The following is a 26,764-nucleotide window of genomic DNA, read 5'->3' as shown; positions in this document are numbered from 1 at the left end:
ATGGAGAACTTGCCTTCCAATGAACAAAATATAACTATTCCCCATCCCCAATGCTCCTTTCCCTGGAACAATCACCCCGATTGTCTTCAACTCAAATCCATTTGTGATTCCTGGGTCGTACCCCGCTTCAAGGACCTTGCGAAATCCGGCTTTACCGACAAACTCCTTGTTGAGTCCAGGTTTCATCTCTTTGCGTGCCTGGCCTATGCCAATGGTATTAGCAAACGGATGGTACCCATAGTCAAGCACGTCGCCTGGATGTTCTTGTTGGATAACTTCCTTGACGATCCCAAGGAAATGGGAGCCAACTCGGCTGCGGCTGATGAGATTTTGCAATCAATTATAGGTGTCTTAGAAGGCAAAGTCATCAGTAACTCGTCCTCTTCTCACGTGGCGCGCGTGATAACCGAAACTGCCGCTGATTGGTGGAACGAGATCTGCGAAGAGATGCCGAAGACGCAGCAGGGTCGCTTTATCCGATACTTCAAGGCGTTCCTCGACGCGAATAGGAGCCAGGTTATCTATCGACAAACACAGACTGTTCCTGATCTAAACACTTTCATTGAAATACGTCGATGCACTTATGGGTGGTATCCGGCCTCCATACTGATGGAGTACACGCTGGGCGTAGAGCTTGATGAAGAAACATACACGAATCCACTCATTTGCAAACTGCAGGACGCCACAACCGACAATCTCTGCTGGGTGAACGATCTGGTGTCGTTCAAAAAGGAGTATCTTGAAGGCGATTATTTCAATCTTATTGCAGTGATGTATTTGGACTATTCAAAATCCAAATCCACATGCAGTCCTGTCGACTTGTCGGGGATTGTTTCGGAAGTGTGCGAGCTAATCAAAGTCAAAGACGAGGAGTGTGTTAGGCTGGTGAACGAGATAAGGAAGACAAGCCTGATGGATAAAACTGGGCTGCAAGGCTATCTCGAAGGTGTGGGCAATTGGCTGGCGGGAACACTTTACTGGAACTCTTTGAGTGCTCGATATGCAGATCTATCTACACACTGATGCTTACATATGTAAGGTCATGTCTACACATCGATCTAAAAGCTTGATTTGAAAGTTTGCCTCTCAAATATCCCTTATTTAAAGGCATCAATCAGTTCATGCTTACATAGTTATCACATGTAAGGTCATGTACTATCTATCATAAGGTCGCAATGTATGCCTCTTGGGACTTGTTATCTTTCAAAACCTCCTTTATCTCTGGTACAATATATATGGAAAATAAAGCCACCAAATTAAAATGTTCCCTTAGTTTTTTGAATCAACAAGTTTTGACCTTATAGATAGTTCTATTGATGGCACATAAGCCAATTAAAGTTTTTCCATAATAAAACCTTGCTCTTACTTTGCTTTCTTATGAAAGAAATAGTTCTTTAATAAGAGCCCATTCCTACTTACTGCATGAAAAGCATGGCATTCGGATTTTAGATAATATGATACATAATATAATAAATGCGGAGTTCCTTTAAGTGTTGCTTCTATCTTTAAAAGCTGCGGCTTTTTCCTCAAAAGAACAATTCATAGCTTTAACCTTTGAAAGCCAAGACATCATTTTTTACAATGCACCTTTCCAGAATATAGAATAGAATCGCTAAAATGTCCCTTAAAATCTTTGTTTCTACACAGTGAACAACATGCCACTATAGACAAGCTAAAGAAGTAAACAACACAACAACATGAGACACAGAGACAAGCACACATAGGTAGTGTGAGGATAGAGCTTCACATAGATGTTGCACATAAAGCAAGCTTCCATAGGCATAAAGCAAAACTCAGATAAGATAACAATTGGCATATAGCCACATTGTTGCTACATGTACCTCAATAGTACTATGTTGCACAATGCCACACCATCACTAACATAGGCAATCCTACCACATAAGCAAGAGTGCCACTTAGGCACACTTACCTTTGTAACATATGTACACGCTTGTTGGTACATGGATAATTATGCAATGCCATCTAATATTCGAATCTTAATCCATAATATAAATTCAAGATAGTCACAAATCATATGAGGAGAAAAAAACCTATCGATTGTAGCTCCTAGTTTATATATGCCTTTTGAGATTGTATCTAAGAGATATCCAAGTAAGATGTGGGGATGTATGAAGCCAATGCATGATTAGGTCATGTAGCCATTTTTTGTGAAGTATATTGCATATGGGTAACTTGCCTGGCCCATAACTTATGCAGTGCCTAACATAATTTGAAAAACTTGGTCTCCAAGCAATAACACACATTCCAAATTCGAATGTGAGATTTAAAAAAAAGAAATTAACGTTTTGAATGAGATTGTTAAATAATTTCAAGAGTTATGTTGCATGTGAAGCCCCGGGGGGGGGGGGGGGGGGGGGGGGGCACTAAGAAATACGTAAGATAGCATGTGTGATCAACAAAAGGGGTTTTATGTAAGTATATATTCATCTTCGACTGAATATCTACTATGTTTAATCATTCAAATGTTTTGTTATTCATATCTACCTCCTTGAATTTGGATCCACATAAATCTATGATTGGTAGGCTTCCAGATGACGACGAGTACATAAGGTCAAGAAGGATATAGAATCAATTGGCAAAAGGTGGCAAAGCATCATGTGAGTATACCCTAATCCTCATCGTTGTCTTACAATCGACGCTCTTATCTTATTTCCTAACTTGTTTCGTTCTTAGGGAGGAAACTTTGACCCATATAGAGACCTAGACATGGAGACTAGATCTTAAGACGAAGCAGAGAGGCTCATAGAAGAGGAGGTGGATCAGGCCTACACAGAGAGGCTATATACGAGGAGGGCAAGGAGGACGAGGAGGGCGAGGAGGATGAGGAGAGTTGGAGGGGGAGGAGGAGCAGTAGGATAGGACATTTTATCGTTTGGTATTTTGGCACTTTTGCCATTTTATAGGGCATTATTTCAGTAGATTTGCCATTTTCCACTTCGGCACTTTTGCCATTTTGTAGCGCATTAATGTGGTAGATTTTCCATTTTCAACCTCGGCACTTTTGCCATTTTGCAGACCCTTTTTGTAACATTGTAATGTAAATTTGTAGACCTCTTTTGTAACATTTATAATGAAAAATTTTTTTCTGGGGCAGGATGGCAAGCCCCATCCTACCCCATAATTTTTTTAAAATTCTGTTAGAACGTTGGTATATACTGACACTCTAGTGTCGGTAGATATCAATGTTCATACCGATGCCCATACTGACACTGGAAACATTCACTTACCGATGCCCATACCGATGACTATATCAACACTTTCTTTGCGATGTAGACACCGACGAACATTCCAACACTTTTCACTGGTTAAGTTTTTTTTTCTTTGTATTTAGCATCAGTATCGGCATCGAAAAGTGGCCTGTATCTTGTAGTGACCTCAATTTCAACCTTTCCCAGCAGCTGAATTTGTGATTGGCAAAGCTGATCGAGATCATCTTGGCTTTGTGTTATTGTTATCTGTTTATAGTTTTAGATTCACAAATGTGTAGTAATAGAGTAGGATATAACCTGATGTAGTTTATGAAGCATCATATTTATGTGACAATAGAGGGTTTTCAATCTTACATGCTGCATCGAGGATAGTTGGTTGAATTTGTACATTTGTCATTGTCATATGTATGTTGTAATTGCTTATAGATCATTGGATCTTCTTTTGAATGCAAGTAACGAATTGTGTTTTCTAGATCAATCATAGCACTGTCTAGCTTTTCATCATGGAATCCAACATCTCGCCTAAATTGATGAGAGAGATACAATCATAGCATTGTCTAGCTGTTCATCATGGCAGCTAACATCTTGCTGGAATTGAGGAGAGATAAAAATGCGAGTTTGTCATGTCACAACTTGGTTTCATGTAGCTTGTAGAGTAGTGCCCAAGCGTGATGTGCATGAAGTAATTAAACTAGAATGCTTGGTGATGTGTTGTGCCAGCTAGAATTGTTGAGATCCCATCAAGATTTTGAGTTGTCATTGGATGGAGAGGCAAAGCTTGTTCTTGTGCAACTAAGTGGTCCAAAATGCATTGCCTAAAAAACATGAGAGAGAAAGGATTAGTTGGCACACACCTTGTGGCCTCCACGAATGAGGCAAAAGAAGAGATTAATGTAGGAGTTGCCCAAGGTAGGACATCAATGCAAATGTGCACTCAATATGTTTCCAAGTGCAAATATGATGTGAACTTTCTACATCGTGCAATAATGGTCCTTAAGAAATTGGGATCGGGAGTGGAAGGAAGGGTGCACTAAGTATCAATTGTTGGTGTTTCAAGTCTAAAATCAATAGCTTCATATGAAGGAAAAAGAACTAAACACGATATTGTTGATGCATATGCCATGTTGAAGATGGAGCTAGCCATGTCAATGACATACAGAGGCGTGTGTCATGCCATAGGACGTTCTGATGATGAGGAGTTATGGATTATCAGTCCATTCTTTAATGGTGGCTCAATCCATAACATGTTTATGCATTTTCTTGCAACTTTGGAAAGCTATAGGTCTAAAGCAAACATTGGTACCTAAGAGAGGACTCTCGTCATGTTTGGGAAAACCTAGTGATAAAAAAGCGGGCGCGATTGTTTGTAGATCAATCCTTGCCTATCGCTATTGGTTGCGATCAGTGCACTGAAGGTAGTGCATGCTAGAAGGTATATACATGTATAGATTTGAATGCATGTAACTATATGCTCGACTTCACTGCCGATGAGAAATAAATGCATGTGGGGATAATTGATTAGGGAACACAACAACACAAAGCAACTATAGACGCGCTTGGTAGATGCGCAAAATAGCGGGCACGTCTATAGGCGTTGCTTTAGTAGAGGAATTACGGGCGCGTCTAAAAGCGCGTGTAACAACTCGTCTATTTGTGCGTGTATTAACACGTCTATTTGCGCGTCTAAACTGAGAAAATACGGGCCCGTCTAAAATCGTGTTTATCAGCGCGTCTATTTGCGCGTGTATTAGCGCGTTAACACTGAGAATCAAACGCGCATTTAGATGCGTAGATAGACACAAACCAGAGAATACAAAAAGTGAGATTTTGGTGTACATCATTGCTTTCCAAACATTGCCCATGATTACCAAAGCACATAATTTTAACAAAAAGATCAATGCTTTTTTGCAAGCCCACATCTATAAGAATTAAGTGAGGTGAGGAGAATGAAACAATATGTAAAATAGTTTTGCCAATATCAATGATGGGGCTATGGTTCAATCTCATCCTCAATGAGATCTTGCCAAACTATCTACTTCAAAATCCAAACAAGTGTTTAGATCTACAAATACATTCAACCCACTACTACTTGTGCTACTCATGTGCTCATCGAAATTAGCATCACCAATGGTAGGCTCGTCCTCACGGGTAATGGCCTCAATATCTGTATCTCCTATCTCATGATCATCCTCCTCTCTCGTATCACGATCATCATCACGTCCATGGCCATGATCATCCTCCATACGCTCCATATTAGTAAATGTACTATACATCACTTTGGAACGTGGCATAATAGGTATGACATGCCACCATCTATTATTATCCACCATTGGTTGATAGACAACCTAATTCAAACACAAATACAATCATGTTATTTTTCTTGCATCAAATATTTAAAAGCGAGTATGGTAGTACTAGTGTGTCCTTCCTACTTTGCCAAAACTTTGTGGAGTCAATAGTTACAAAGCCACTTGCATGGCGTTTGATTGTTGCATTAGGGCCTCTTTCCACCACGTCCTTAAACCACTTTACATCCAAAACATACACAAAGAAGTGTCGAAAGTCAAGCATAATAATATCTTGGATTATGCCACAATAATCATCCATGGCTCCATTGGCTCCCTCAAAGCTAGCAATGACGCCGCAATCTTGTGTGTTTCTCTTATCATCAATCTGTTGTGTTCGAAAATGCTTGCCCTCACACCATATAGCATTGAACATAGTGCACTACACCAAGAAAAAATCAATTAAATAAGCAATCTAAATTATTGAAAGCTCCTAACTTATGCATAACATTCTATATACCAACCTTGCCCATGCATCCCCTAGCATACTCCCATTCTTCCATTGTGATATGCATCCCCTCGTCTTTCTCTGCTTTTTCCATTTCATCAAGTAGCCAATCCACATGAATATCCTTTGGAAGTGCTCTTAGATACTGAGGGTATGGCACACGAGATCCGTGGTGTGTACGAAAGAGGGCCCTTTCTTCTTGTCTTCTTGCCTTTGCATCCTCGTATCTTGTCACCCATCTTTTCATCACATCACTATTAAGCACGCAAAAGAGATTGATACTATTATGCAACTCCGTGTCTATTACTTTGTTGCGTCCTTTCCCTTGAGACACAATAGAGGTCATCCTTAGGTCTTCATCATCTCTCCATAGTCATGGGAGAGAGCTATCCACATCAACAAGAAACTTAGAAATATATACAAGTGACTCTTGTACCAACCAACCCTCGGCCATGCTACCTTCGGGTCTTGCATTTTGTCTCACGAAGCCCTTCAAGGTCTTCATGAAGCGCTCGAGGAAGAACAACCATCGTGCATGTATAGTACCACATATAGCAATCTCATCCACCAAATGCACTATAAGATGTAGTTGGCTTGTGAGAATAGAACGTGGAAATGTCTCCTCCACTAAACAAACCACCTCCACTGACATAACTCGAGCATTCTCAAGCATGGTGGGATCTATTTCCTTTGAGCTCACATACCTAGAAATGAAAAAGTACAGCATATTAGCAATATGCATTCAAACTTGCATGGAGCATTGATACGCATCATATTTTGTATCATGTAAAGTACCTCACAAGCTCGCCCATCTTGTAAATACAATCTTTCACATCCTTCGATGCACTACGTGAAATGCTAGTAGGTAGTATGAACTGAACCCACGAGAAGGTGGTTGATTAGTTGCTTATAATTATTCACTCACAAATTTGAAAGGAAAAGGATATTATGCACATAAAATACTTACTTGGAGCATCTTGTGCCAATCATGAGATTTCAAGCCATATAATTGCTCTACACCTCTTTTCTTGCTCTTTGTAAAGGCTCCCTTCAAACACCTCATGCATCCAGTGGGAGTACGAATTGTAGTAATAGCGCGCTTCACTGTCGCCATCTCTAGCTTTGATAACATCCACGGTGCACGAGGTAAAAAAACACGCCCATTTGGTCTCTCTTGTGGCCAAGCTTCATGCATCCTCCCTATGGTACGTAAATCCTCCCTTATGCTTGCGGAATCTCATGTCCCATTCAAATGCTCCCAAATGGTAGATGCCACATTCTTGAAGATATGCATGGGATCAAGCAGGTGATTGATCTTGAGGTGGGACCAATATGGTAAACGATAAAAGATGGAGTATCTAAACAAAATAAAGTATTAGTGGGCAACCTTTATTTCCAGCCAATATAGCACACAATAGTTACAAACCCTTACCGGCTCATGCCAAGTGGTGGAGGAGTCATGGAACCGTCCCAAATTCTCATCCAATCTCCTACGATGAGTGATTGTGGGAGGACTTCATTCCAAGGGGCAACATATCTAGGATGATCAAGTAGGAGAAATCGATGGTGATTCTCATAGATGACCTTATTCAATGCGTCTACCCGTGAGGCAACTAGTGAAGGACCACAAACAGGACATGCATGGTAACCCGATGTAGTGAGACCTGAACAATAGACGCAATTAAGAGTTGAAGGTGGGTTTAGGGTGCACGATACATGTTTCCTCGAGTTGAACAATCTCCATACTTTGAGATGTGATTGAGTGTAATCTTGCGTGCACGATACATGTTTCCTCGACATCGATCACACATACATTTGATTTTTTGCTCCAACCACATTTCGCGATGGTGGATACGGATGGATTCATCCTCACTGGAGCTACTTGTTGAAGATGAAGATATCCTACAAACAAACAACCCACAAAAATTTGCTCTTCTTCAAATGTTTAATTTTAAACTCTGTGGTGCATCTAAAAGCACGTCTGTTTGTTCTGTGGTGCACGTCTATAGGCACGTCTAAAAGCGCATCTAAAACCGCATCTACTCTATGTATTTAGATGCGCTTTTAGACATGCCTATAGATGCGATTTTTAACCTGCTTTTAGCGCGCTCGCTTCGCTTTTCTTCACATTACTTATACTTCGCGGCTTGCTTGCTTCCTTATTAGCAGATCCACAGTTTTGACGCTTAAGAGGAAGGCTCCCACTCTTACTTCCAAGCTTACACTTAAGAGGAAGGCACCCACACTTACTTCCAAGCTCAAAGGAGAGGAGGGCGAACAAGGAGGAGAAGCAACTTTGAAAAAGGAGAAGAACCTTCCATACCTCTATCCAAGGTAAGTCTTTTTGCAGTTGATCTTCTTTGGAAGTTTGCTCTCTTTGGATTTGTACTTTCTCGTATCCAAAAAATGCATGATCTGGGTATCAGTGTCACGTTTGTGTGTCGGGCACAGTGTCCTTTTCTACTCTTTAGAAAAGTCCATCTGTCGGAGTGCGTCTATAGGCACGTCTCAGAGCGCATCTAAAACCGCATCTACAGGCGCGTCTAAACGCGCGTCTAGCCTATTTACAGACGTAGACAGCCGCGTCTATAGACGCGCTGTTATACGCAAAAATAGATGCGCTAATCAGACGCGTCTATAGACGCGCTTCGACAGTTAGTAATCCTCTCTTCCCTTCCCCTTTCTTCTTAGCTCATCAGTAATAGATTTTTTTTCTTTTTTCCAGTTCATCAACATGTGGCTAGGAAGCGCTTCTAGCTCACCTGATCCTCGGGATTCTATTTGGAAGGACTTATATAACCTTTTAGGGCACCCTCCTAGTCTTGCGGAGTTATACGGGTATATGACAGGTACTTTAAACACCCCCCAGGAGTCGGCACTACAGACTCCAAACCACCCCACACCAGCTGAGATCACCCCAGCGGAGTCAGCACAGCCCAGCCGGCTACACAGCGTAGGCCCATCTCCCATGCCATCTTATGCCCCTTCCCCCATGCCGTCTTATGTCCCTTCCCCCATGCCGTCTTATGCCCCTTCTGCCATGCCGTCTTATGCCCCTTCCCCCATGCCGTCAGGAGGTCCTTCTGTCTCGTAGAGCCGTCGACGTACTCCTGTGCAGTCGAGACTCAATTCTCCAGCTACGAGTGGTCAACGTAGTCCCGTGCAGTCTCCAGCTACGAGTGGCCAACGTACGAGCTTGAAACGACACAGTAGCAGGGCGTAGTAGCAGGGAAAGCGGTGGGGGATGCATGGCACAGTGCTTTGGGAGGGGTGGCGGTGGGGACAATGATGATTCAGATGATTTAGACGTGCCTTCGGGTGATGGTACGATATTCTATGACATCACTTAGACAGGAGGCATCTTGATGGATGTGCGGGGGAAGGACATCATGGCCTTCATGCGCTCTGTAATTGCTAACAATTATAGAGATTGCTTTATCCACTTCAAAGACCAGCCAAAGAGGTTGGCTGATGAGACCCTCACTGCTGTTCGTTCTAGGTATCCTAACCCCCCCAATCGCCAGTTCACAGATAAATGGGCCAAGTCAAAGATTATTATGATACTTGGCAATAAAAGATCTTCGCTTTTAAGAGGCAGGCACTAGCAGAGATTGCCAAGCTCGAGGGAGGTCAACCACCAAGGGGCCCGCCCCACACCGCTCACAAGCGTGAGTGGAAGAAAGCAATGAAGTCAGCGAGGGAGGACCCCAGTCTGTAGCACGTGGAGGCACGAAGGATCCAGATGGAGGAATATGGAAGCGCGCATTTTGGAGCAGGGGGTGTTGATTCATAGGAGGCCCAATTTGTAAGTATCGATCTCAAATTATATTGCTTATGTAGTTTATTAGGAGGTTGTTTCTTTGTACTAATCCCTCCGCAAATTGTGTCGTCTTGTAGCTTGAGATCGTGGGCAGATACCCTACTCCTGTGGAGACAGCCTACCACTGCCACCATCGCAGAGGAGATACATGGAGGCACTTCTATGATGACGGATTGATTACTAAGGAGCAGTATATCCGGGCTACTGGAGCGGTCCCCGAGGTATTTGAAAGTAATTAAATAATGCCAATATAATAAGTAAAGATTTGATTTTTCATACATTGATATATGTTGTCCCTTGTTTACAGGCCCGTGCACAAGACGACGAAGGAGGCGCAGAAGGGAGTGCAGAAGGGAGCACAGAAGGGAGCATGGAAGGCAGCGAGGATTAGTCGTAGAAGTAGTGCTAGCTACTCTTTTTTGTACTTAAAGCCACTGGCTTGGCTTCGTGCCTCTTGTATATACACTTCTCTTATTTTTTGTACTTGAAGCCACATGACGTGGCTTAGCTTTCTTATTTTTTGTACTTGAAGCCACATGACGTGGCTTAGCTTCGTGCTATATGTACATACAAGCACTTTTTGAGCTTTCAATTTTATTGCGTTTTGGAGTTGTAATGTTTTATTTGGAATTGTAATTAAAATGCGATTGCATTGGCTTAAGAATTGAATTACATAATGTGGAAATGGGATTCTTGTAACTATATAGCATACACAACATACACAGCATTCTGTAAATTTTAAAAAAAATATTATAAAGCGCATCTATCAGTGCATCTATAAATGCGTCTATATACGCGTCTGTCTGTTTGACAAGCGTCTATTTTTGCGTCTATAAACACGTTTATAAGAGCATCTATTTAAGCATCTAAATGCATGTCTATACGCGCGTGTGTCTGCTATATAGACGTGCTAGTAGACGTGGGTCTCCAGACGTGAAAATAGACGCGCCAATAGATGCGCCCGTAAGTTTTTTATTTAGTTCAATAAACACGTCTGTGTGCGCGTCTATGGGTGCTTTGTCTTGTTGTGGAAGCTCATTGCATTGGACAGAGAGTCGTGAGACACAAGATCCCAGATGTGCTCCATGTGCAAGATTTTCTTGGTTTGCTCTAAAACTTTATTGTAGGGAAGAGGCAGCCCCAAGAACAACGGGCCCAAGTGGTCACCTCACACCGGCTATTATACTGTGGGTTGGTTATTTGGAGAAATCTGTTGAGAGTTCACGCTCAACATCATGTGATCATGTGTGCATAGCACCATCACGTGATCATATGTGCATAGCACTAACCCAACAGAGTGCTATAAAGGAAAGGGTTAGATCCCCTAACCCTAACCCTAACCCTAAAAGGGTTTGTATATATTCTATTTTTTCAACTAAATCTAGTGTATAGTTAGTCATTTGTGGTGTGCTCTCTAGCTGTGCCCTCTCTCCTTATCTCCACTCTTCTCATCTCCCCTCTTCATATTTTGTCATGGTATCAGAGCATGGTTTTGCCTTCTGCTGAGATGCCATCCTTCTTGTGAGAGTGATTGAGAGATTGAGAGATCAAGAGAGATTGAGTGTTCTCTTCTGTTGAGAGAACCTTCACTTTCTTTGATAGAGAATTTCCATTCATTGGAAAGATTTCCATCCATTTAACTCCACTGCGAGAGTTTTTTGATTGAAAGCAAGAGAGAGTGATCTTCTTCAAGTGTTTGTGAGAAAAATAGGTAGAGCCTTCTTGAGAGATTTCTGCTGTGAGAGGGAGACATGTTGAGAGACATGCTTCATTGAGAGAGCTAGCAACGCATAAGCAACCCTCTAACTCTTGCTCATGCAATAGCAAGCACGGCCTACTACAAGGCAAGCAAAACTCATAGTTCTCATAGTTTGGAAAGCCAGACGCCTCTCCAAACTACAAAGGTCTCCAGCAGCACTTGCATCACCAGTAGCTAGCTCCTTAACCGCCTCAATGACTATCTGCAAGGCCTCTACTCCACGCTCTCAGCTTGTAAAATGATGGCTCCCCAGTAAAGGCGGCTTCTTAGCATTAACTGCTCCATGGACGACCCCCCAACAATAGCTTCACGGGTGACCCTCTGACAACAGGCCATCCTACCGCGCTCCTTTCTGCAACAGACTTGTGGGCAATCCCGAAGAAACAACACTTCACCTCGAGTGCGACCCACGGCCTTCTACTCTCAGCCGCGTGCCTTCCTAGACGGCCTCCCTATAGCACCTTCCAACGCTCCATCATGCAAGATGGCCAACGCTCCAACCTTGCCTCTCTATTCAGCGAGCGCTCCAGCGATAGCCTCTCCACCCGACTATACTAAGAAGCTCTAAGGTTCCTTCTAGCACTCCAGCGCTCTTTCATTCCTGCAATGAAGCTCCAAATGGCCTCCTTACCTCCACGGGCTTCGACGTCTTCTACAGCATCGAAGCATCACTCAAACGGCTGTGAGCTTGCAAGCTTGAAGGTGAAGAAGATGGTGAAGCGCCGCAACTCCAAAATGAGCTCCCTGCATGCAACGACACAATGACGGATTGTCTCTTTGCCATCATCTTCTCCAAGTGGCCATTTCGTCGTCGTCTTCCTACTTAGAGTCTCTCTTGCTCTCAGACTGATATGTTGCAGATAGGAGCTAACCAGGGTTAGGTTCCGTCAACCTTGGTTAGGTGGTTTGGTCACAATTGTGACACATGGCACCCTATCTGCCACGTCACTCTAAGTGACATGTCAGCAGCCCCATGAAGCTACCACATCATCAGCTTATCTGCCAGTTGTCACCGACTGCCATGTGTGAGTCAAAGTCAATCTACCACATTAGCATGTGCCATGTCAACCTTATCTGACATGTCATCTACCACGTCACTTGTGCCATGTCATCATAGACACGTCACGCTACCAGCTCATCTGCCACATCAGCATAGCCATGTCATCACTGCCATGTCATTATTACCACATCATCTACTGACATCATCATTTGTGCCACCTCAGCTGTCCAATCAGCACCCAATCAGCACTGACCCCTGCAGGCACACACAGTGCTCCACAGTCACTTCATGGCCACAGCCACCTCAGCACAAATGTCCATTGGCACACCTCTTGCTAGTCATAGTGCCACATCACACTGCATGTGACCCATAGTGACACATCATCATTGAGCACCATTTGCACTCCTTTTGCCCCTCCACCTAGATCAAGTCGTATCTCTTGATCCAGGAAGAATTTGAGGGTGCTTCAAAAAGGAAAGTCGCTCGTTTTTTTGTGCTGTACGCGTTGTCACATCAGGCGCACATTTTGGTGCAAGTTACACTCACATTTGAGCCTCGCCAACAAAACCACTTCCTTCACGCACATTTCTCTCTACATCGAGCATCTGACACAGCACTTAAAAAGAACAAAAGAAAAGGAATTATTTACTGTTCTTTCATCGATCGACAGTTGGTATAGATATAGATCAGAGTAGGCTAGATCACCATAGAGGGGACGCTTTAAATCTCCCCAAGTTGCCAATCTAAGCCATGCCGGAAATTCCTGACTAGTACCTACTCGGAGTAGTCCATACGCTCACATACGGTTTCACATCATTACATTACCTGAAACCTTATGTTCATCAGTTTAGTGAGCAAACTTCAGAGAGTACAGAGGCATTACATATTGTTTCAGTGGGTAGATAGCACTTGATTTCACACACACATGCCACCATTGTAAAGCCTATTCGGCTATCTCACAGCATCGTGCACATCATTTCAGCCTTGTAAAGCCTCTTGGCTATTCCTGGCATCATTGCCACAAGCCTTGTAATACAGATCATAGATTTTATATATTGCAGTTCTATCTTCACCGACAGCTCAAAGATTTCACTTGGCACAGTTAGTGTATTTGCAGTTGATTCATACAAAGATTTTCACGACACTTTTGGGTACATTTCTTGCACCATGTCTATGACTAGCAATCTCAATCTGGAGGCATCTACTAAGTTACACAACTCCAATTATGGTACATGGAAATACTGAATGGAGACCATTCTTGTACTTCAGGACAAATGGGAGTATGTCGATGGGTCTACACCTAGACCATTGGCCGATCCAGCCACAAGTAGCTCTACTCCATCTGTTGTCACATCACCAGCAGCGGGATCTACAATTGGATCTACAGCTACACAAATAGTTTCTGCACCAGTAGTAGATCCTACCATTGCCCGAGCTCAGGTAGAATGGGATAAGAAAGACAAGTACGCCTATCATCTGATCAAGCAGAATGTGCAAGATGTCATGCTAGAATAGCTCAACATAGTCAAGACATCGAAAGAAGCATGGGATATGTTCGCAGCTCTCTACGAGTCTAAGAACACATTCAGGATTCTCACACTAAGAAAGCAAATCAACCAGAGTTTTCACAACAACGAAACCGGTCATGCTTATGTACTCCGCATAAAAGAATACAACAATCAACTTGCAGCAGTAAGAGAGACAATGAACCCCGCAGAAATGGTTCAAGTCATTCTGAATGGACTAGGAGAGGGATACGAGAATCTAGTTCAGAGTATTGCCATACAACGGCAAATTCCAACACTGGAAGAACTTCAGTCAGTCCTACTTGGTGAAGAACTCAGGACGCAAGCAATTCAAGCACGTAAAGGTCATTCTAATGATCAAGCATTCACAGCTTCAGACAAAAGCAGAGGCAGAGGCAGAGGCAGAGGTAGAGGTAGATTATATCAGAAAAGTGGTCATCATCAACAACAAAATCAAAGTGAGCATCAGCATCAGCATCAGCAAAGAGGAAATCATTCCAACCGAGGAAGATTTCAAGAACGAGGGAATGCATCCACCAACGTGTCAAACAATCAGTGCAACTACTGTCACAAGTTTGGACACCATGAAAGAGATTGTCGCAAGAAGCAATACGACCAAGGCGATCAGTCCAGTAGTAATCGAGGGAATTCCTGAGGCAGAGGAAATCATCGTGGTGGACATTCTAGTCACAGTCATTTTCCAAATAAACATGGAAATATGTTTATTGCAAGCGACGAAATGCATCAGACTGATACAATGTACCCAGACACTAATTTCAATCCCAAAAAGGATTTCAGCTATCAAGTCGACCAAGTGGAACATGATCCTTGGTATATCGACAACGGTGCATCATCTCACATGACAAATTATCAGGAATGGTTCACAGAAATGAAGCCATTAGAAGGAAAGAAAAATGTCATCTACACAGTAGACAATACACCGAATCTAGTTCAAGGGATAGGCGTTATCCCTATGAACAATTTCACTGGTACAAAAGGATTAGTGAAAGATGTGCTCTATGTTCCGAAGCTCAACAAGAACCTTTTGTCAGTAGGTCAAATGATGGAACACAATTACAAAGTCATCTTCGACAGTGATGAATGCACTATGAGAGACAAATCCAACAGATGTCAGCTAGTAGCAAAAGGTGTCAAGGAAGGATGCTTATATAGAATGCTAGCTACAGTACTAGATAAGCATGCCATGTCAGCTCAACCGCAATAGATGCCACTATCTGCAAAATGGCACAAGAGATATGGTCATGTCAACTTCAAGTACTTGTTAGATCTTAGGAATCAGAATATGGCAATTGGGATTCCGAAGCTACAGTTTCTTGGAAAGGTTTGCAAAGCATGCTGCTTTGGCAAACAAAAGCGAACCAACTTTGGCAGAAGTACCTCTCGTGCACGAGGTATTCTTGATTTGATACATACAAATGTATGGGGTTATGCCCAGACCCGCAGCATCAATGGTTCACTTTACTACTTGACTTTCATCGACGAAGTTACAACAGATATTGTTGGGTCTACTTTCTGAAAGAGAAATCTGAAGCATTTTCCAAATTTCAAGAATTCAAAGCCATGGTAGAAAACCAGACAAGCAGAAAGATCAAGGTCATGAGATTAGATAGAGGAGGTGAATACATGTCTTCAGCATTCATGAACTTTGGCAAAAATCATGGCATTTGAAGACAATTCACATGTGCAAATAGTCCTCAACAGAATGCAAGAGTTAAAATGAAGAATGGGACTTTAGCAGACAGTGCTAGAGAAATGCTTAGTGAAAAGCACCTTCCAAATTAGTATTGGGCAGAAGCAATAGCCACTGCAAACTATTTGCTTAATTGGCTTCCTACTGCAAAACGATACAAGGTATGACTCCTTATGAAGCATTCACTGGATACAAGCCACACATTGGGCATCTCCGCATATTTGGTTGCATAGCATATGCCCACATACATGATGATCATCGCAGGAAATTGGATGCGAAGTCAAGCAAATGCATCATGGTTGGGTATAATGAAGAAAGCAAAGCATACAAATTGTATGATCCCATCAACCGCAAGGTCATTATCTCCAAAGATGTAATCTTTGATGAGGAATTAGAATGGAAAACCTCACCTACACAGGAGATAGAAGCACCGACTTCACAGTCATCTACAGAACAGGTTGATGAAGAAGAGCAAGAATTGCCAATAACACCCCAAGCAAAGCCACAATAGCTCATACGGTCTACTAGGGAAAGCAGATCTCCAGCCAGATTGACATATGTTCAAAAAGGCAAAGCAATTCAAGTTGAAACCACCAACTATGCTCTTATGACTACCATCATGGCTACAGAAGAGCCAGTGTACTTCGAAGATGCAGTAGACAAGCCAGAGTGGCAAACTGCTATGAATGAAGAAATGGATCCTTTGTATAACAATAATACTTGGGAATTATGTGACCTTCCACTAGGAAAGAAGGCCATAGCAAACAAATGGGTATACAAAGTGAAGTACAATCCAAATGGAAGTATTCAAAGATACAAAGCCAGATAGTTGCAAAAGGATTTGCATAACAATATGGTCAGGACTATGATGAGACTTATGCTCCAGTAGCAAATATGGATTCCATACGGTTCTTGATATCCCTAGTGACACTCAACAGATGGAATGTGTATCAGCTCCACGTCAAGAATGCATTTCTCAATGGTTATTTAGGCGAGGAAGTCTACATGCAACAACCAGCAGGTTATGTTGAACCAAGAAAGGAGAATAAGGTTTGCCATCTCAAGAAAAGTCTCTACGGCTTAAAGAAAGCTCAAGTATTGTCTTGGAATTGAGTTTTGGAGAGATTCAGATAGCACATTCATGAGTCAGCTCAAGTATGTTGACAGTCTCCTGAAGAAGTTTCATATGGCAGACTGCAAGATTTCAGCCACTCCCATGGAGTAGAGTTTGGAACTTACTAAAGATTCAAAAAAGCCTACAGTCATTGACAGGTACTATAGGCAACTCATCGGATCTCTTATATATCTGACAATCACACGGCCAAATATTTTGTTATGTAGTAAGCTCACTAGCACAGTTTATGGCAAATCCAAAACAATCTCACTGGAATGCAGCCAAAAGAGTCTTGAGATACATCAGAGGTACAAGACAGTTTGGGATAGAATACAAAGGAAGTCATCCATGGTTGCATGGATACTATGACAGTGACTATGCCGGAGATCATGAGACTAGGAGATCAACACAAGGATATGCATTTTCATGGTTGTCAAACAAACAACAAACTGTTTCTTTGTCTTCGACTGGAAGCAAAATATAGAGCACTCACTACAGGTGCATGTGAGGCTATATGGCTTAGAAGACTATTGTCAGAAATAGATTACTTTAATGAGTCAAAGCCAACAACAATATATTGCGATAATCAATCGGCTCAAGCATTGGCCAAGAATCTAGTATATCACTCCAAGACAAAGCACATTGATGTCAGAGAGCACTTCATCAGAGAAAGAGTGTTACTTGGTGAAATCACACTACAGCATTGTGATAGCAAAGAGAATGTTGCAGACATATTTACCAAACCACTCGGTAAAGAGCTATTCGAGAAACACCGACTAGCTCTTGGTTTGATGTAGAGGAAGGACATTCCCATTAAAGGGGTGTGATGGAATGTAATGCTCAGTTCTTCTTCGATTCCCAAGAATCATCATCTTGAGGGAAGGCCTATTTCATGATGTTGATCTTGAGGGAAGGTGTTGAGAGTTCACACTCAACATCATGTGATCATGTGTGCATAGCACCATCACGTGATCATATGTGCATAGCATTAACCCAATAGAGTGCTATAAAGGAAAGGGTTAGATCCCCTAACCCTAACCCTAAAAGGGTTTGTATATATTCTATTTTTTCAACCAAATCTAGTGTACAGTTAGTCATTTGTGGTGTGCTCTCTAGCTGTGCCCTCTCTCCTCATCTCCACTCTTCTCCTCTCCCCTCTTCATATTTTGTCAAAATCACCAAATTAATTTATGATGCTGATCAGTATGGTCAAAATATCGCTAAGAATGACATTGTAGTGAGACCCTCGCTTGATTGCAAAAATAAATTTATGCACGACAACCTCAAGGCATGTGCCTCCATGGACTAAAATTTGAATAAAATCCATGCACACATGGCCAATGAAGAAGAGGCTTTGCAACGCACAGAAGAGATGAAGATTTTACTACACTTTGGATTTGAAATGAAACTCTTTGGGTTGTACAAAATTTTACTTCATCAATGTAAGTCCTTTCACAATGTAAGTCCACTATTTTGCAAATGTTAAGTCCTACATGCTCTTTTCATCAATCAAAACTCCACCTTCAATAAATAATGTGCATGAGCAGCAATCACAATTCCATCTTTGTTAATTGTGCTATGTTATTTCATTCAAGCCCGCTCAAAATTTCATCTTACGCATTTGATAACTAGGAATGGATGCTTCACGTGTTTCTAATTACATTTCATTCAACATGCTCATGTGTAGCTAATTATGTTGTGTTATTTCATTCAAGCCTACTCGAATTTTGTGGTGCATCTAGTGCATGACCATGTTTTTTTGGAGGCATCTTTACACCTATCTATCATCCAGTCATTAGAAAAAAATAAAACTATAGTCTACTGTATAAATGCTATTTGTATAAATGCTATACATTATGTGAAATAATTCTCAAAACAACTTTTGATTCATTGCAACCAAGTCTTACTACATCGCTTTACTTGCACATTACTTCAATATCGAGACTAAAACAGTCCATGATCATTGATGCAAACATCATATAACCTCAATTTCTAAAAAATGGGGTCCATGATATGAATTATCAATCAACTACTTCAGGAGTTTCCTTAAATGCCACATTCTTATCTCCCACATGATCATCATCCACATGTTTAGCTCCCCGCAAGATGGCAACAACATTATCAACACCTGGTCCCTCACACCTCTAGATCATGTGCTCAGGATCTCCCAAGAAGTGTGAAATTTTCTTGTACCTTAGCGTGATTTTGAATCCCTTCTTGTGTAGCCATGAATACTGCCAATGTAAGACAAACACAAGCACTTATGTGTTATTCATGTCAATTGATATAATATTTTGATACAATATAACGTACAAATATTAAAAAATTAAAGTACCTCTAGGTCGAGTAGTGGGTCTAGGGGTCAATATGTGCCTCGAGGGGTTCACCTCATAAAAGTTTAGTGTACCATGTGCATTCAAAAGGAGGTGTATTTTAATTCAATCTTTTGGGAAAATTTCACTGGATTACAATAACATGAGGGGGATTTTAATTCAACTTTACAAAAAAAAGCTTATTTTATAAGTAAAGAGGGGTGTTTTTATTGGGGGGAAAATTTTAGTTGAGGGGTTTTTGAAGTACCCCTTGAACACACATGATACATTGGGTTTCTTAGTAGTGCACACCACAAGATATGTGCATCTACTTTATGATATTTCTCTAATTCTCTTTCATGTAAGATAGCCACACCTCAACACAAAGAAACCATCCAATCGTCTTGCACCCTCTCGACATAACTAGATGTCTAAATCTGGCTATTGGAATAGGTGTGGGATGACAGTTAATTGCCTTTTTCCATGTCCTTCTCTCTCTCAAGTAAGCATTATCTGCACTATGATGATTCACAACACCATGCAAAAGTGTAAAAAATAGTCAACAACCAGTTAAGAATGGTGAACAACTAGTTGATAACTGTACTTGAGGCAGTAGAAGCAATACAAATAATATAGGATCTTTGTAGTTGCATGAATAACACTTGTCATGTGTGGCAATCATTGTTCAATCACTTGAATTTAAAGCTACTCAAAACTTGTGTGAGTCTAAGATATTCTTGGCACATACCCTGAACTTTATTATGCAAAAAGTATCCCTTCAAAGTTTCAAGCTATTAACATGCGAGGCACAATCAGAGTTTCTCAAATGGAGATAGAAAATATTCCTATGGAAGTCAAAAGATCAATGTCTACATCAAAAATGATTTATGATACTGTATCTACATTGATGGCACTTAAGCATATAGTCTCTTTTATCTCTCCACATAACCTGCAATCAGGATGGATAAAGTAATGGCAATGCAAAAAAAGTAGAAGAAGCAACTGAATCAAAGCTAGTGGGGTAGAACAGGTAGCTTCATGGTTACCCTTTGGAATCTCACATTTTTTAGATTTCAAATTCTATTTAGATGATCAAGGACCACAAAACCAAGCCTATCTATGGGTAATTGGCATAATAGACTATCAAGCAATAGATTGCTAGAGGAGGATACCCTAATGCAGACGATGAATTTATGTTCTTGTGAAAATGAGAGGATATCTACCCATGGATTAGTATGTCTCTCAAGACTTGGTGGCAAAAATATTCCATTTACCACTTATTCCACCTCCATCGATTAAAGCCGCAAGAGAATGTATAGATGACATGCTTGCTAAGGAATTTGGAGACCACGAGTGTTTGTTATGACAAAATATGAAGAGGGGAGAGGAGAAGAGTGGAGATGAGGAGAGAGGGCACAGCTAGAGAGCACACCACAAATGACTAACTGTACACTAGAATTAGTTGAAAAAATAGAATATATACAAACCCTTTTAGGGTTAGGGTTAGGGGATCTAACCCTTTCCTTTATAGCACTCTATAAGGTTAGTGCTATGCACATATGATCACGTGATGGTGCTATGCACACATGATCACATGATGTTGAGCGTGAACTCTCAACACCTTCCCTCAAGATCAACATCATGAAGTAGGCCTTCCCTCAAGATGATGATTCTGGGGAATCGAAGAAGGACTGAGCATTACATTCCATCACACCCCTTTAATGGGAATGTCCTTCCTCTGCATCAAACCAAGAGCTAGTCGGTGTTTCTTGAATAGCTCTTTACCGAGTGGTTTGGTAAAGATGTCTGCAACATTCTCTTTGCTATCACAATGCTGCAGTGTGATGTCACCAAGTAACACTCTTTCTCTGATGAAGTGCTCTCTGACATCAATGTGCTTTGTCTTGGAGTGATATACTGGATTTTTGGCGAATGCTTGAGCCGATTGATTATCACAGTATATTGTTGTTGGCTTTGACTCATCAAAGTAATCTGTTTCTCACAATAGTCTTCTGAGCCATATAGCCTCACATGCACCTGTAGTGAGTGCTCTATATTCTGCTTCAGTCGAAGACAAAGAAAAAAATGGCTATTTGTTTAACAACCATGATATAGCACCTTGACCAAGGAAAAATGCATATCCCTGTGTCGATCTCCTGGTCTCATGATCTCCAGCATAGTCACTGTCACAGTATCCATGCAACCGTGGATGACTTCCTCTGTATTCTATCCCAAACTATCTTGTACCTCTGATGTATCTCAATACTCTTTTGGCTGCATTCCAGTGAGACTGTTTTGGATTTGCCATAAACTGTGCTAGTGAGCTTACTGCATAACAAATATCTGGCCATGTGATTGTCAGATATATAAGAGATCCAATGAGCTGCCTGTAGTATCTGTCATTGACTGTAGGCTTTTCTGAATCTTTAGTAAGTTTCAAACTCTGTTCCATGGGAGTGGCTGCAATCTTGCAATCTGCCATATGAAACTTCTTCAGGAGACTGTCAACATATTTGAGCTGACTCATGAATGTGCTATCTGAATCTCTTCAGAACTCAATTCCAAGACAATAGTGCATAAGTCCAAGATCTTTCATGTCGAACTCTGCAGATAAGTCTTGTTTTAATTTTTTGATGAAGCTATCCTTGCTTCCTGTCACAATCAGATCATCTATGTACAAAAGTGCAATAGTAATATCTTCCCCTTGAACTTTGTAGTACAGAGTATGATCTGCATTGGACTTCATGTATCCCAGATCAGCAAAATACTTGTCAATTCTGCTGTACCAACTTCTGGGTGCTTGTTGCTTTAAGCCATAGAGACTTTTCTTGAGATGGCAAACCTTGTTCTCCTTTCCTGGTTCAACATAACCTGCGGGTTGTTGCATGTAGACTTCCTCGTCTAGATAACCATTGAGAAATGCATTCTTGACATCGAGCTGATACACATTCCATTTGCTGAGTGTCGCTAGTGATATCAAGAACCGTATGGAATCCATCTTTGCTACTGGAGCATAAGTCTCATCATAGTCTTGACCATATTGTTGTGCAAATCCTTTTGCAACTAATCTGGCTTTATATCTCTGAATACTGCCATCTGGATTGTACTTCACTTTGTATACCCATTTGTTGGCTATGGCCTTCTTTCCTAGTGGAAGGTCGCATAATTCCCAAGTGTTATTTTTATACAAAGCATCCATTTCTTCATTCATAGCAGTTTGCCATTTTGGCTTATCTACTGCGTCTTCAAAGTACACTGGCTCTTCTGTAGCCATGATGGTAGTCATAAGAGCATAGTTGGTGGTTTCCACCTGAATTGCTTTGCCTTTTTGAGCATATGTCAATCTGGCTGGTGGTCTGCTTTCCCTAGTAGACCGTCTGAGCTGCTGTGGCGCTGCTTGGGGTGTTGCTGGCTATTCTTGCTCTTCTTCATCAACCTGTTCTATAGATGACTGTGAAGTCGATGCTTCTATCTCTTGTGTAGGTGAGGTTTTCCATTCTAATTCCTCATCAAAGATTACATCTCTGGAGATAATGACTTTGCGGTTGATGGGATCATACAATTTGTATGCTTTGCTTTCTTCACTGTAGCCAACCATGATGCATTTGTGTGACTTGGCATCCAATTTTCTGCGATGATCATCATGTATGTGGGCATATGCTATGCAACCAAATATGCGGAGATGCCCAATGCGTGGCTTGTGTCCAGTGAATGCTTCATAAGGAGTCATACCTTGTATCGGTTTGGTAGGAAGCCGATTAAGCAAGTAGTTAGCTGTAGCTATTGCTTCTGCCCAATATTGATTCGGAAGATGCTTTTCACTAAGCATTGCTCTAGCACTGTCTGCTAAAGTCCCATTATTCCTTTCAGCTCTTGCATTCTGTTGAGGAGTATTTGCACATGTGAATTGTCTTCGAATGCCGTGATTTTTGCAAAAGTTCATGAATGCTGAAGACATGTATTCACCTCCTCTGTCTGATCTCATGACCTTGATCTTTCTGCCTGTTTGGTTTTCTACCATGGCTTTGAATTCTTGAAATCTGGAAAACACTTCAGATTTCTCTTTCAGAAAGTAGACCCAACAATATCTGCTGTAGTCGTCGATGAAGGTCAAGTAGTAAAGTGAACCATTGATGCTGCGGGTCTGGGCATAACCCCATACATCTGTATGAATCAAATCAAGAATACCTCGTGCACGAGAGGTACTTCTGACAAAGTTGGTTCGCTTTTGTTTGCCGAAGCAGCATGCTTCACAAACCTTTCCAAGAAACTGTAGCTTCGGAATCCCAATTGCCATATTCTGATTCCTTAGATCTAACAAGTACTTGAAGTTGACATGACCATATCTCTTGTGCCATTTTGCAGATAGTGGCATCTGTTGCATTTGAGCTGACATGGCATGCTTATCTAGTACTATAGCTAGCATCCTGTATAAGCGTCCTTCCTTAACACCTTTTGCTACTAGCTGACCTCTTTTGGATTTGTCTCTGGTAGTGCATTCATCACCGTCGAAGATGACTTTGTAGTTGTGTTCCGTCATTTGACCTACTGACAAAAGGTTCTTGCTGAGCTTCGGAACATAGAGCACATCTTTGACTAATCCTTTTGTACCAGTGAAATTGTTCATAGGGATAACACCTGTCCCTTGAACCGGATTCGGTGTATTGTCTGCTGTGTAGATGACATTCTTTTGTCCTTCTAATGGCTTCATTTCTGTGAACCATTCCTGATGATTTGTCATATGAGATGATGCACCGCTGTCGATGTACCAAGGATCCTATTCCACTTGGTCGACTTGATAGCTGAAATCCTCTTTGGGATTGAAATCAGTGTGTAGGTGCATTGTATGCAATTCCTTGCTTGCAAGAAACATATTTCCATGTTCATTTGCAAAATGACTGTGACTAGAATGTCCACCACGATGATTTCCTCTTCCTTGGGAATTCCCTCGTGGATTGACCGCCTTGGTCGTATTGCTTCTTGCGGCAATCTCTTTCATAGTGTCCAAACTTGTGACAGTAGTTGCACTGGATGTTTGACACATTGGTGGATGCATTCCCTCGTCCTTGAAATCTTCCTCGATTGGAATGATTTCCTCTTTGCTGATTTTGATGTTGCTGAGGATGATGCTGATGCTAATGCTGATTCTGACTTTGATTTTGTTGATGATGACCACTTTTCTGATATGATCTACCTCTGTTTCTGCCTTTGCCTCTGCTTCTGTCTGAAGCTGTGAATGCTTGATCATTAGAATGACCTTTACGTGCTTGAATGGCCTGAGTCCTGAGTTCTTCACCAAGTAGAACTGACTGAAGTTCTTCCAGTGTTGGAATTTGCCGTTGGATGGCAATACTCTGGACTAGACTCTCATATCCTTCTCCTAGTCCATTTAGGATTACTTGAACCATTTCTGCGGGATTCATAGTCTCTCCTGCTGCTGCAAGTTGATTGTTGTAGTCTTTGATGCGGAGTACATAAGCATGACCGGTTTCACTGCTATTGCGAAAACTCTGGTTGATCTGGTTTCTCAGGGTGAGAATCCTAGATGTGTTCTTGGACTCGTAGAGAGCTGCGAACATATCCCATGCTTCTTTTGATGTCTTGACTGTGTTGAGCTGTCCTAGCATGACATCTTGCACATTCTGCTTGATCAGGTGATAGGCATACTTGTCTTTCTTATCCCATTCTACTTGAGCTCGGGCAATGGCAGGATCTGCTACTGGTGCGGAAACTGTTTGTGTAGATGTAGATCCCGATGTAGATTCCGTTGCTGGTGCTGTGACAACAGATGGAGTAGAGCTACTGGTGGCTGGATCGGCCAATGGTCTAGGTATAGATCCATCAACATACTCCCATTTGTCCTGAAGCACAAGAATGGTCTCCATTCGGTATTTCCATGTACCATTATTGGAGTTGTCTAACTTAGCAGATGCCTCCAGATTGAGGTTGCTAGTCAACATGGTGCAAACAATGTACTCAGAAAGTGTCCTGAAAAACTCTATATGAATCAACTGCAAATACACTAAAGATGCCAAGTGAAATCTCTGTACCGTCGGTGAAGATAGAAATGCAGTAATATATATATAAAATCTGATCTGTGTTACAAGGCTTGTGGCAATGATGCCGGGAATAGCCAAGAGGCTTTACAAGGCTAAAAATGATGTGCACAATGCCGTGAGATAGCCAAATAGGCTTTACAATGGTGGCATGTGTGTGTGTGAAATCAAGTGCTATCTGCCCACTGAATCAATCTGCAATGCCTCTGAACTCTGAAGTCTGCTCACTGAACTGATGAACGTAAGGTTTCAGGTAATGTAATGATGTGAAATCGGATGTGAGCATATGGACTGACTCCGAGTAGGTACTAGTCGGGAATTTCGGGCATGGCTTAGATTGGTAACTTGGGGAAATTCAAAGCGTCCCCTCTATGGCGATCTAGTCTACTCTGATCTAGATCTAAACCAACCATCGATCGATGAAAGAGCAGCAAATAATTCCTTTTCTTTTGTTCTTTTTAAGTGCTGGGTCGGATGCGTCGATGTAGAGGCAAATGTGCGTGAAGGAAGTGGTTTTGTCGGCGAGGCTCAAATGTGAGTGTAACTTGCACCAAAATGTGCACGTGATGTGACGAGCGCGTAGAGCACGAAGAAACGAGCGACTTTCCTTTTTGGAGCACCCTCAAATTCTTCCTGGATCAAGAGATACGACTTGATCTAGGTGGAGGGGAAAAAGGAGTGCAAATGGTGCTCAATGATGATGTGTCACTGTGAGTCACATGCAGTGATGATGTGGCATTGTGCTTAGCAAGAGGTGTGCCAATGAAGCTCTGTGCTGAGGTGGTAGGAGTGTGCACATGTAGTGTGTGAACAGTGTGCCTGGCAAGGGACTGTGCCTGCAGGGGACAGTGCTGAGGTGGCACTGCTGATGTGGCAGAGGTGACATGTCACTGATGACATGGCAAGTGACGTGGCTGATGATGTGGCAAGTGACGTGGCTGATGACGTGTCACTGATGATGTGGCAAGTGATGTGGCTGATGATGTGTCATTGATGATGTGGTAGGTGATGCGGTTGATGACATGTCACTGATGACGTGGCAATCAATGATGACATGGCCTGATGATGTGGCACTGGTGACATGGCTTGATGATGTGGCTACTGGTGCTGACGTGGCAGATGACGTGGCACTTGGAGATAAGGTTGCCACGTGGCACACTGGAGACCTAGCCTACGTGCTATCTTATCTTGCCACGTGTCGCTTGGAGAAGCTCACAGAATCTGTTGAGATGCCAACGGAATCTTGAAGATTCCATCGTCGTTTCCGTTGGAGAGGCCGATTGGAGCTCTGTTGAAGAGTGCGGGCATGCGGAGGAGACGGTTGCTGTGCCAGGCGTTGAAGGGCCGTCGGGTGCCAAGAGCCTGAAGGCTTTGGAGGTCGTGAATCGGTGGCTACTTGGAGAGGTGGCCGGTCGTCGGAGATGGCGCTGGAGCCTGGCTTAG

The 26,764-nt window shown here is 42.0% G+C and overlaps 1 protein-coding gene across 1 annotated transcript; it reads left to right on the top strand.

The window, feature by feature from the left end:
• On the top strand, window positions 1-26,764 carry LOC147906007 (microbial Terpene synthase-like protein 13). Its single transcript, XM_087383253.1, has 2 exons — window positions 1-946; window positions 26,571-26,764. Exons 1-2 carry the CDS (start codon window positions 1-3, stop codon window positions 26,762-26,764), a joined length of 1,140 nt encoding a protein of 379 aa, XP_087239379.1.

This window comes from Dipteris shenzhenensis, chromosome 1 (genome assembly GCF_047967505.1).
Source record: "Dipteris shenzhenensis isolate YYH24624 ecotype China chromosome 1, Dip_SZ_1.0, whole genome shotgun sequence".
Lineage (NCBI taxonomy): Eukaryota > Viridiplantae > Streptophyta > Polypodiopsida > Gleicheniales > Dipteridaceae > Dipteris > Dipteris shenzhenensis.
Note: the sequence above shows the minus strand (reverse complement) of the source record. Positions and strands in the feature narration are given on the sequence as shown.